Here is a 13,202-nt window from a genome sequence, read left to right as displayed (position 1 = left end):
CTTAGTTAATTTCCCTTTGTTTGAAAACCTCAGGATGCCAACATTTTGCCTTAGATATCCCAGAGAAACTTACCAAAATAGTTGTTACAAAATGGCTATTTCCTTGAACCAACTCTTCTCAGGTGAGTATTTTATTTCAGCAAACAATAATCCAGTCATTGAAGAGTAATGCTACTTTGTAAAAAGATTGATTATTTTGGAATAAACCGATTTTTTGTTCTGGAAGAGCCTATCCAAACAAAAGCTGCTGTCCTGGAGTAGTTGATGATGAAACAGCTTTGCCAATCCACTTATAAAGCTGTGTAAAACCTTAGTATTCAAATATTGATTTGTCCCAGATCAGGAGTATTTATAGCTTTTAGAATTTGGTTCAGGTTACTCTTTAGCTAGGCATATATATCTTCAGCTTCATCTTATTAGCAAATCAGAAAGGATTTTTAGTTAGAGGGCTATTTATATAAGATAGTTCGTAGTTTAAGAATGTTAAAAGAAATACAAAATCAGGATTTAAATAAAATACCTTTACATCGGTTGGTCCTATTACATTGTAAGCCACAGAACTGAAAGACGCACATATTTTGTTCATAAAGTTGATATGCAAAATAACATTGTAATTTTAAAAAGATACAAAGATGCAAGTTAAACTTTAAAACAATAAGGTGTATATCTTCAGTTAACAATTTTTGTCTTACATCAACTTATATGCACAACTTATTCATACAGTAGTATATACTGATTTTTTCAATAGATGTTTTACCATTAGAAGTCCTCTCCCTCTCCAAAAAGCAACAAAACCACCATTTGAATAAGTAAAAAAACCCTTTTAGCATTCCTTTTCTCTTCAAGTTTTGCCATATTTTGACTCCCTTTGTTTTCACAAATTGTTTTCACAATCAAAAGAGGGAAATTGGACAGGCAAATGGAAAAAAAAAGCCAAGGCTTTTTTCTTATTATTAAACCAGATGACACAGTAACAAATACAGATTAGGTACTGGACAAACAAACCTTTCCTCAGATCACACCTGTGCCTTAAATTATGGCCATTTTTTACCACTATATCAGTATAATAACACATTCTCCTCACAAACCTTTCCTTGTTTACTGCCTCATATTGTCATGGTCGTATTAACACTATCCAGGCTAGAACAAAAATATTGGGAAAGGAAAAAGGGTACCAAGAATAAACTCTTGCAATAATACTTGGAACAAAAAAAATTGAGTAACTAGAAATACTTGTCTTCTAAAAATCACTATATGAGAAAAGATGCTTTTCTGGGATAATTTTTTTCCATTGTTTTTATATTGGCTATAGCAGAAACTGTCTTCTTTTTCTTGAACAGCATCTGTTTTCACCTGGGCAGATCACATACGACTTCACCTCACAAGTGCTGCGCACTCTTGCTTTGTTCCAGTAAAACATGTACTCAACTTTACGTATGTGTACTCCCTGTGAATTAACGTCAACAGATCATAAACTATTTGATGCAAAAAGCTTTGTTTCACATTATTAAAAAAACTTTGGTAGGGTTCCCAGGCAGGACTTTTACAGGCATTTTCCCACATAAGATGGGCAATTAGACGGTATGAAAAGTGACTTCCAGTTCTCAACGTTTCATTTCATTTGGGAGCCAATGTGATTTAGTGGCTAGACTAGTTTAAAAGACAAGGAGCCAGAAGAGTTTAACATTTTCAGGAAGGCTGAAATTCACTGAATTACCTTGGGCTAATCACTTAACTGTTATGTTCTTCAGTGCAATCATCTGTAATACTGGGTCAAAACACCACCCCTCCCGAACCCTCATTGAGAAACAGATGCTTAAGTCTAGTTCAGTTCTCCAAAGTAAATAAATTACAAAAAAGAGCAAGGCAAATATGGCATGAAAACAAGACATTCCTTTAGCAACCTTACTAAGCCGAACAGAGATGCAGATGCAATGGACGTGCAATGCTGTATATCCTTGAGCTAAAAGCCAGCACTCTCTGATGTCTACTTGGTTGTTAAACGTTCACTTTGAAACCACAAGGCAAAATTCAGATTTCAGTTATATAGCTTCAATCTCACTGACTTCAGAAAAAACAGCAGAAATCCATGGAGTAGTATCCTATGAAGTGGTGTCTAAATATCATGCGCACAAAACAGACACTTCTAACTCAAGGAAATAGGCATCGGCAGCATTAGTACTTTGCATTCTTTGTTGACACGTGCTTACTTTAAAGCCCTGTGCATTTTTACAGTGCTCTATCAAAGAGAAAACAGTTGTCATAGCCATTGTTCTAATCTGGACACTAGCTCAGACCATCTTGTGGAAAACAGCAACACTATTACCATATAAAGATGTACAGCAAATGGAAAATTAATCTGGCATTTACGGCACAAGAACAGAGACCAGGAACCCACCCAGGTTCCATTTTCAGATATGTCAGATGCTTCCTGGATGATCATGTGCATGTTGTCAAATTTTGATGTTCCACTTTCCTCATCTACACAATGGATCGAGCAGCACTTGTTAAAGAAGTTCTGTACTTTGAGACTGAGATGAAAAAAGGCTTAAAAGGTCTGAAGTTAAGGAGGAACTGCACTTTGCTAACTATGGCAGCCTAACTCAATCCTTTTCCTTTTCAATTAATGCATCCTTCAGTTAACTTGGCATATCATTGAAAACATTCTGCAGTAGAGGCATACACAGTTTAAATGCCCCTGTGTCATCATCAGCTGAATTAATGCTGTCTTTCACACAGAATGCACGTGCATTTTGTACTTAAAACCATGCAGAAGCCCAGTATCCTACTGAAATGCAACACAGTACATGGAAAGTCTATAGTTTCAAACGTTACTTGCAGTAGTTCACAAAACCTGGGAACACAATGGTATTTTCAGCAAAGCAGCGTGCTATCACTTACACTTTTTTTTCATAATCACAGCTACATACTGCAATACTGTCACTTCACACACTAGCAATAGAACTAGACCTAACCACAGCACAAGGATCCACTCATGTATCACTTCAGCATACAAAGAGCCTCTCATGGCATCAATCTAACAAAACAGTGTATTTGTGCCCATACACAGCTGGCAGAGGCAGAATAGATGACAAAAAACAACCTGACAATCCCCTGCTGCTTTATTTACATCTCGGAGTTGTAGCACAATGCCTGGGGAGAGACTGAGCTCAGAACTGGACATTTCTCAGCCCTGTGCTCTGGAGCTGGGCTGCATCCTTCATGTTTTCGGTCAAAAGTACCTTTGTATGCCGGTGAGGTTTTTTTGCTTGGTTGTTGTTTGTTTTATTGGGTTTTTTTGTGTGTTTTGTTTGGGTTTTGGGTGGGGGGCAGCATGCATTCAGTGTACTGACTGTGTTCCCTTGACAAAATAGCAGTTCAGAAGTTATTGCCTTGTTCCCTCAGCTCACACTTGAACATGTTAAAAATCCCTAAAATGTTCAGGGAGCTAATGCCATCTAAAGGCTAATAAGCTCAACTACAATATACTGCCACTAGCTTTATGACCATAAGGAAAACCACTGCATCTAAATGCTACAGATTTTCACTTATTCTGTTACTTAGAATAGTATAGGCACTGCCAGGCTTTAGCTGGAATGGGGGAAAAAAGAGTTGTTCTAATCACTCAGCAAGATTGTGTCATTCAAAGTCCATCTCTTCGTATATAATTTTTTAAAAATTTACTTATCACCAGAGCTTTATTAGTATTACGATTTATCCTGATTTTATTTACAAATATTATTTCATTACACTTGCACTTACTTTAAGCAAAGTTGTTAGTAGTATGTACTGCTGCTTATTTCAAAACACATCAGAAGTCAAAGAACAAATATTCTGCAGCGACATTAGAGATTTATATATTTGAATGATATTTTTCTAAGCTTTGCTAAAAGACAGTCTCCTCCAATCACGTGCAGCCTTCTTAAACATAAAGGAAAGTACCTGGTTTCTAGAAGTTCCTGACATTGTGCTCAATTTAAGTGTAAGGCTAAAAAAGGTTCCTCCCTGGTAACTGCTCCGCGTCTCTAAAATAAAATAATAACAAAATCTATCAGATTGGTTAATTTAAAATTTAATTTTAAATACGTTTGCTTTACAAAACAAATACTACAAAAGAAGTATTATTAAGCAGTATGGACTTTCTGTTCAAGCTATAAGGAAAGTCAAGCTGCTGAATGATTCATCGTTGTTTGCTGAAGTGTTAAACCAGTTTTTGACAAGCATCTTTTTCTGCAGGCAAGGTGGCAGTGTTTTCTTCATTTCTGCTTATTCAATTAGCTTAGTTAAATGAATTATACTAGCTGACTTTTTTTCCATTATTTCCATCCATAAACTGGAAACAGATGGAAAGAACAGGATGATCTCTACTACTTCTACACTCTTGAAAGACTGAGTGATTAAAGCAATTAAATTCTCTTCCTATAAGTATACTTCCATTTTTTAATAAAACCTTTTTCAAAGCAAAGCATACTTAGAATATCTTAAGAAGAAGATTCAAATATATATTTATAGTAATCTCAATTACCTAAAAGCAACGATAAGAGTTTTTTTCTCATTATTTTCTTTCAATTCTCATATTTATCCACAAGGAGCTTGATATGAATCACAAGTAAAAGCATAATAATTATCTAGTAAAAAAAGAAATTAAACAATCCTCATTTTCTAAAACAGTAAAGTGTATGTAAAAATTAAGAATCCATATAAATGTTATGTTTAAATCTGAAATGTCTCATATGTAGATAAAGCATGCCCTCTTCGTTAGCAAAAAGAAATGCTAAATTATGCATAAAGACTATAATCAGCATGTTTTAATGGTTACCAGTCAGTGAAAAATCAGTCTTTAAGAAAAAATACAACAGTAAGTCAAGATTAAAAGCAATTGGAAGGCAAAATGTTACATGATTACTACATTTTTGAAAGGTGATAATTTAAAACTCAAGTAGACTGCATTTCTGCAGTTCCTTGAGATGTAATGAAGGTGTATAATACTGGGAGCATATGATGTTTGACTCACGCACAGAGCACAAACATGCAGTCAGCTATAAACAGCATGCGGGAGTAATGCAACCATTACTATATTCTGCTCTGATTGCACTGCCATTCTGCAAGACAGACATGAAATCCAGGCCTATTCTTCATCAGCAGCATCAAACCCAAGTTCATCTGCACACAGAGATCCATAAATAAAATGGTTTATGTTGAAGACACTCTTATCCCTCTCTATTTAAGTCTGATCCATCACCCACTAATGGCAATAGAAATCTTCCTACCGACTCAGTTAAATGTTGGATTGAGTTGTTTATGCTGTGATGTCAGGAAACGTGTATTTTTTCATTTCAACACGTAATAGTATCTCTTATTTACTGTTTAATTATTTTGTAAATATTTTTAAAGCTTCTGCATAAGGGGCATAACTGTTTTGTTGCTGTTAGTAGGAACACAACCTGGATAAGAAATTGTAAATATTCAGAAAAGACTCCAAAACCAAGTAATCATGACTTGCCAGAATGCACACTTTTTATGGGGAACCAAGCTTACCATGGAAGGATTAAACAAAAACTTCGAATAGACTTTTTGGATTTGCTACAAGGGGTTTTGGACAGCTCTAATGCTCTTGGTCTCTCAGGCTGAAGTCTGACAAGGATCTCGCCTGGCACTACACCAGAACCAAACTCTGTCATCTCCTCTTCATCTATTTTCTCTTTCCCACATTCTCCCTCTCTTGTGTTGGCGTTTGTGTAGCGAGTGCACAACAAAATGGTCTGTAGACCCGGTCTCACCGAAAAACACTGTAGAGGAACGCTTGGCTGTCAGCCAGGTCAGTTTTCTCCATGTGTTTCACTGTCCAGCTGTGTACCTCTGTGCCAGCACCAACACAGGCACACGGAGCCACTACCAGCTCACGCGTGTGCTGCTCTGCAGCTTCAGAAACCGAAGACCAGAGAAGGATAAGTGACTTACACTGCATTGTTTTTTAACCTGTTATCTTCAACTGTACTGCTCACGTGCAGACCTCTATTTAACACGCTCAGAAAGGCTGACTGAACTACACATTACCAGGCAAGCCTAGTTGTTTATATCACCTCATATTCTATTTCAACTAAAAATAGTTATCTCAAAGACAAAAGTCTCCTAGTGGACTACTAAGCAAATAGGTAACCTAGAAAGACTTTTTTCTAACCAGACCACATTTTTTTACTGTCTTTATGCATCAGGCTTTTTCACCACAATTAATACGTATGCTAGCTAGCTTTAAGTATTTGTTTACTTATTTACTTTCTTAATTCCCCCTAAACACTTTGGCTTGATCTAGCCTGAATAAGAATTTTATTTGGGAAGAAAAAAAAAAAAAATCAAGTTTGAATTTGTCACCCACTTGCTTACTCTTCTCACAACCGTCCCACTACTGAGCTACAGAAATTTTACACATTTCTTCATGCCAGTTACAGCATCTCTGGCAAAGAGCGATGCAAGACGAGAACACACGCTATTGTGAGCGCACGACGCACCCTGAGGGCACAGTTCTAACAATTCTTCCCTTTGGCAGCGAGGCCCATGGGATCGCCGGCTCCCGCCCCACAGCGGGCTGGCAACTCGTCACAAGAATCACTTGTCAGAAAAACCCTTAAGAACGCTTCCCGTTGCACCTCACAATTCGGCTAAACCACGCGAGGACGCGGTGCCATGAGGCAGCGAGAGCCCGCCCGGCCCCGCGGCTCCCGGGGTGTGAGGATGGTCCCCAAATTGTCCACCTGCCCTTGGCGGCGGCAGGGCCGAGCGCTGGGGAGGGGGAAGAGAGACGTTCCCCGGGCTGTACCACTGCGTGCCCCCTGCGGGTGGGGACATGAGGCGGCTGCCGCTCACCTCGGCACCATCCGGCTCCCTAAAGCCGCTCAGGGACGGGGCCCAGAAGAACAGTCCCGCGCGAAAAGCCGTTCCTTCCTCCGGCGCCTCGGCATTCTCGTCGGCCGCCTCTTTCGGCCCCTGTACGGCAAATGGTACGAGCCGCAGCAGCCGACACAGGTGTGGCCGGTGGGACAAACCAACTGCGGGCGCGGGGGGGGGGGAAGCGGTGCGGGCGCGCGCTCGCGTGTGCGGCGAAGAGTGATGAGAGGCGGTGAGGCGGGAGGGCGAGACCGGGACGGGGCTGGCAGCAGCCGCATCATCGGCGAGCGACGCGAGCAGCGCGGCCGCCGCGGGAGATTGAACTGTCTGCGCCGCCGCTGGGGCCGCTGCCGCCACTGCAGCCACTGCAGCCGTTGCCCGGGGGGAGGAGAAGGAAGAGGAAGAAGGGCCCACGCGCCCGCCCGCCCCTCCGCCGGTAAGTGCCAGTCAGCGGGTGGGGGAAGGGAGCGGGCCCCGCCGCGCCGCGGCTCGTCCGGGCGGGGTGTGCGGCCCCACCGCCTGGGCGGCGGCTCGGGTGGCCGGGCCGGCAGGGCCGCTGAGGAGGCAGCGCCCTCCTGGGGCTGCTCCTGCTCCGGGAGGCCGTGGGGCTGCAGGCCGAGGGGCCGCCCCTGCCTGGGTGCCCGTCCCCGGTCTGTGCCGAGGAGCCCAGGCCGGACTTGCGGACTGGGAGGAGGCTCCTAGTGAAGCGGGAAAGGGCGGGCTTGAGCCCGGGTTAAAACCGGTCTCCTCTCTTGAAGGTTGCGGTTTGATGAGTGAAGGCAGACCGCCCCCCCCCCCCCCCCCGCAGGGCTGCCCCCCTCCGCTTTGCTGGCCCAGGTGTTGGCACAGGCAGGCTGTGAATTCAAAACGGAGTCGGAGAACTAATCTTGGCTTAAAAATAAAGTTTTAATTTCATTTATTTCTTTATTTTTATTTCTTTTTTTTTTTTTTTTTTTTTTTTTTAAGATTGAGTCAGCTTCCTGATCTGTTTCAGTGCGTGGTTAGCAGAAGCGCTTGTGTGGGCAATAGAGATTGGGAGGCTGGTGCAGAGGAGGAACTAGTGGCTGGAGCTGTTGCTTGTGGTAGAAGTGATGGTTGAAAGTGTTAATAAAACCACTCACTAATTAAAACATCTGGAGTAACTCGCGAGTTATAATTTGGCCGTCCTTATCTTGGTGGAGCATTTATTTTAAAGTTGAGGTATTTCAGGTCTCTTTCAGTGGATGCATTTTTCCTTGTGCCTAAGAAACTATGTATGTACTGGCTAGATTTCTTCAGTGAGAACTTCACCTTTTTGGAAATAGATTGCTTCTTGTATAGTGGTACTTGGAAAAAAGAATCTGTGGGCCACTGTTGCCTGATCGACTTCAGGAGTCGGTTGCAAAAAGAGTGCGCTTTTAGGAAACTGACAACTGCATGACTTTAATTCTTTTATTTTCTCATTGTGTTCACTTATCAGAACTACACTTACATTCTGCCACATACTGGATGATGTGTGTTTTTGCATCTAGCAGATGTGATGAGCCACTGTTGCCTGATCAACTTCAGGAGTCGGTTGCAAAAAGAGTGCGCTTTTAGGAAACTGACAACTACATGACTTTAATTCTTTAATCTTCTCATTGTGTTCACTTATCAGAACTACACTTACATTCTGCCACATACTGGATGATGTGTGTGTTTGCATCTAGCAGATGTGATGAAAGGCATTTGCCTTTCCCCTAGCTGGCCTTCAGAATCACAATGACAAAACACTCAAATATGGGAGAAGACACATTTGTGCACATGTTAGAGGATAGTTCTGTCTCTAACTGTGACAAATATGGTAAGGAAAAATGGGATATTCCTAAGAAACTATCTAACCGGACAGTAGTTTGTTGATCTCAACAGCATCCTGCCAAATCACTTTTATTTACAGAAAAAGCACCTCTCACCTGCAGGACTCTGCTGGTTTTAGTTTCTTAATATGGTAGCTGAGTCAGTGGCCTCGGGTGTTTGTAGTTCAGTCTTGTTAGATGACCTTTCCCGTCTTCTGGTGAGAAGTTTGAACTTTCTGTCCAGCCCTTTGCTAGCATTTTTACCTCGCAATCCTTGCCTCAACCATCCCCATGCTGCCTGACCCAGCTCTCTGTATCTTGGAGTTTCCCAAGCCATTAGGGCTTTACTTTCATTTTGCTCAGTTTCTATTCTCCTTCTTTACAGAGATCCCGGGGAATTTGCTTTTGTTTCCAGCAGACCAACATCCTTTCGGGCAAACCTGGGCTTCTGTTAGGAAAAGGTTTGATACTGCTTATACAGAGCTGCTGGAGCACTTTCTCCTGACTCAGCCTGGCTTGTAACTTCCACTTATTCAGTCAATTATTATTATATACGTATCTCAGCTCAGGTCACAGCCCTCTCTGGTCTTATTATTGCTGGCCGAAAGTAAAAAAAATCAGGGTTTTTGTTCCTTCTGTCTTCACCTACTGAGAGAGCTTTGTAGCTTTCCCTCCTAGGTAAGTCAAACAACCACAGTAAAAAAAAAAAAGGGCAAAAAAGCCTTACAGGTTTGGAAAGTTTTATTTTTTTGTGCACCAAAATCTTCTAAATCCTGTTTTATAATGCCAAGCGCAATTTAGTCATGCAGTTGTAACAAAAGTACCTTTTGCTTCTTACCACTGAGAGCAGTATACACAAAAGTGGTATATTAGAAGTATTGAACGTCTATGGCTTTTGTTTTTTCAAATTTTTATTTCTTAATTTAACTAAACCTCCCTTGGCTCTGGCGGGCTGCGCTCCCCGCCCGGCTCCCGCTTCCTCCCCCGCCGGGACTACCGTTCCCAGCAGCGCCCGGGCTGACAGTGAAAATAGAGGCCAGGTGACGCTTTTTTGTTGTTGTTGTTCCTCCTCTGTGCCCCGGCGGCGGTAGCACATGTCCTTTCTCTTTTGTTTTCCGCCCGGCAGGCCGGCAGCGCGCCGGGGCTCGCCGCCCCGGAGGAGCAGCGGGACCGGGACCCCGCCGGAGCCGTTCCCGTTCCCGGGAGCTGCCGCCCGCCCTGCCAGAGGAGCGTAGAAGCGACGTTGTTTATGGAGCTGCGAGTCCAGAGCGCGGAGTAAAACTTTGCACTTGCTCTCCGCGACTCCCCCCATGCAAGTTGCTAACGTGAGACCGGCTGCTTTTCCTATTGCTGCTGCTACCTCGAGTGTTGGGGGGAGGACACGGCGCTCTCCTCCCCCAACCTGCTGCTGTTTCCTTTACCCGGCCCTGGAGCTGCTCGCTGGGTTTGCTTTGCCATGTGGGGCTAGGAGAGGTGCAGCGATTCTCCACGGCCTGAAGCGATAAACATGGAGTCGACGTGCAAAGCCGACGGCGGGGAGCAGAGTCATCAAGGCAGCGGCACGGCAGCCCCCGGGGAGGATTCCATGGACTGCTACCTGCGATCTCAGGGCTTGTACAGGAAGAGAGTTGCCAAGGATGGATCTTGTCTTTTCAGGGCTGTGGCCGAGCAGGTAACTAACTGCTTACATAAACTTCGCGTGAAAGCATGGGAAGTGGATCTCATTAGCGGGCGATAATTGGTGTTTAAAATGCAGACAAGTGTGGGTTAAGGTTACGCAGTCACGTGCCAGGGAGGGAAAAAAAAAAAAAAATTTCACGGGAGGGCAGATAAGTTCTCCCTGTACAGCCATCAAGAAATTGTTACCTGTTTTGACCTTCCGCTGCAGCCTCAGAGCTTTTTTCAGTGTAAGATTTCAACATTCGAGCACAAATGCTTTGTATGAGACTATCTAGGAAACTGAATTTAGTGGAAAGGGCTGAAAAGCCTTGTTCTTAGTTTTCTTAGTTAGTTTACTATAAAGTTAGAGAAAGTGAGTAATTTATTTTCAGTTCTTCCTGTTGAGTTCCCCTCCCCCATTTCAGTGTTACTGTTAAAGGAAAAAAGTGACAGCGTCATCTCGTCTTAAACGCAAACATGCAGCAGTGGGAGCTCTGCTGCTTCTGATTCTGGGAGCCCAGATTCCTGTGCTATTATATACAGTTAACTTTTATTTTTAATTACTTTCCCCACTGAATTTATAACTTCAGGCAAGCAAAAACAATTGTTCTGAAGTGAGTGTTTATTTCAAGAGAATAATCAATGAATATACGTTGATATTCTAATGTTGTTCATTAATATTTATAGAAGGTGTCTTCCACACTCCAGTATATATAGAACTTTTTTCCAACTTTCAATTAAGATGTTAACATCCTATTCTTACTTTATTAAAGGGAAGGTCTTTAATTCAGAGTTAATAGATGTTTATCCACAAATTTGGCCTAATCTCTGTACGCTTCATGAAGAAAATCTGAATTGATCTGAATTAGAAAGTGTTTTAAATTGAGGGTAGTGTGTAAGGATTGCAAGAGAGGCTGCTATTTAAGTTGACTGGAACTTCCCTACATTGTGGTGAGGGTGCAGAAAAAGACACATTAGAGGTAACTCTGAAACTGTGATGAAAGTAGTGTTTTCCCAGTAGAGATATGAATAGGAGGTAGAATGCAGGTGTCAGATGGGGATCTGAATTCCTGGCTTCCAAATCAGTATTTGGGCAACAGACCTACACCTCTTAAAGTCAAGAGACAGTAACCCTGCACTCTCTCATATTTGGTTGGATTTCATTTGAACAAGTGCATGTTGCTATTTGATTTCCTCATCCACTCCTGTAGTAACTTCTTCAATTAATTGAAATCCTTTACAAAGGAGTGTGTTAAAGAATGACAACAAATGCTTCTCCTTTTGCTTAGTAAATCCTCATAAAATTGAAGATTTGAATTTAGTAAGTTTGTGATTTCTGCAGTTTTACTTAATTTTTGATTAAGTAATTGAGGTTTCACCTGCATAAAGATGTTGTTAAATATTCTTAAAATAAACCTAGAGTATTTCCAAGCCTGTATTTAGACAACAGTCTTTATTTATGAACTGTCATAAAAAATTTTAAGAACCAGTGTCACTTCTTTTTCTCCATTTGTAGGTGTTACATTCTCAGTCTCGGCATATTGATGTTAGGATGGCTTGTGTAGACTATCTTCGTAAAAATAGGGAGAAATTTGAAGCAGTAAGTATTTTTGTTTTCTTTGTGGGCATTTTAAGAAATGTGACTTTATTCCTTCCGCTTTTCTAAGGTATATTCTGCTGTTTCTGAGAGTATTAGCATATACTAGTTGATACTTTTCAAAGTGTGTGCTCTTTAAATTAGTTGGCACATGTTGGTAGTGACTCATTTTCATAAGCCTGAAGAAGGACCTGTACACTGCTTGGACTGGCGGGGTGGAAAGAATGGGAAGAGTTTTTAATGCTCATTAAAAAACAAAGCAAACTTTCTTTAATAGTCTCTAGTGGAGCTACCAAAATCTGGATTTTATTTTATTATAATGCCTATTTAATGAAGGCCATAAAATGTTCTTATTGTGCTATTTAGTTGCTTTTGCAATATATGAGAGATTTGACTGAAATTAGTGAAATTTATTTCAGGGTCTACAATTGATTATGTATTGCCACTGTAGTTTTTTTCTAAACAGCTGTAGTGAAGTTCTGCTTTGTCAACCATAGACATAAAATATTTTTATGTTCATCTATATTTGGCCAATGTCATCAGTGTTAACATAATAAATCCTTTTTTTCTTCCTTTTAAAAGAACTGTAATAAATAATGGTGTTGCTGCTCGTGTTTGTGTGTGTTCGAGTGTATATACCACCTAACTGATTTTCAGGATAGCTAAACAAATGTGTAAGCATTTGTTATTAGAGGATTATTACTCAGCGCTCTTTTTCTGTTCTAAATTTACCAGGACTTAAAATAAAAAGGCTGTTTTAGATGCATATTGGCATAGGGAAGAGAAGGAAAGCAGAAATAAGCGTGTGTGTATTTGCTACAATTTCTGACAAAGTGCCCTGACTACTGTTAATGTGGAAGTTGTCAAGAATGAATGACATGAAATACAGTGAATCTCTCAGGGAGAATGCAGCTCTGACTTTACTATTTCAATTTGCAAGGACTCTTTATTTGTTTCCAGTCCATCTGAGAACTTACCAACTCTTAGATATCTCTCTCTCTCCTTTCTTTTTTATTTTTTGACTGCTGACTTTAAAAGTCCCTTTCTTTCCAGAATTACCCCACTCACTCCAATATCTGCTTCTCTGCTTCTGTTTTCTTGTTGTGTTGTGTAGCTTTTGGAAATACCATGGCCCTTCTTGGCTCTAAATGTGTGTTTGCCCTGCCTAGTTCTGGCACCTTCTCAGCTGAGCAACTGCTTTGTCAACTCCAACTGGTTTTACTGTCTTGGTCTCTCCTCCAAACTCC

The 13,202-nt window shown here is 41.4% G+C and overlaps 1 protein-coding gene across 5 annotated transcripts in view; it reads left to right on the top strand.

Moving 5' to 3' along the window:
• Nucleotides 1–7,118: 7,118 nt before the first annotated feature.
• OTUD4 (OTU deubiquitinase 4) overlaps nucleotides 7,119–13,202 on the top strand; it is a 31,976-nt gene continuing 25,892 nt past the window's right edge. For all 5 annotated transcript variants that reach the window (XM_065634722.1, XM_065634724.1, XM_065634725.1 and 2 more), the window contains exons 1-3: nucleotides 7,119–7,321; nucleotides 9,826–10,371; nucleotides 11,875–11,958. In XM_065634722.1, coding sequence (XP_065490794.1) covers nucleotides 10,207–10,371; nucleotides 11,875–11,958 — 249 coding nt within the window. In that variant the 5' untranslated portion in view covers nucleotides 7,119–7,321; nucleotides 9,826–10,206. The remainder of the gene's footprint in view (nucleotides 7,322–9,825; nucleotides 10,372–11,874; nucleotides 11,959–13,202) is intronic.

Source organism: Caloenas nicobarica, chromosome 4, assembly GCF_036013445.1.
Source record: "Caloenas nicobarica isolate bCalNic1 chromosome 4, bCalNic1.hap1, whole genome shotgun sequence".
NCBI lineage: Eukaryota > Metazoa > Chordata > Aves > Columbiformes > Columbidae > Caloenas > Caloenas nicobarica.
The sequence above is the reverse complement of the archived record's forward strand: the minus strand, read 5'-3'. Positions and strand labels throughout refer to the sequence as shown.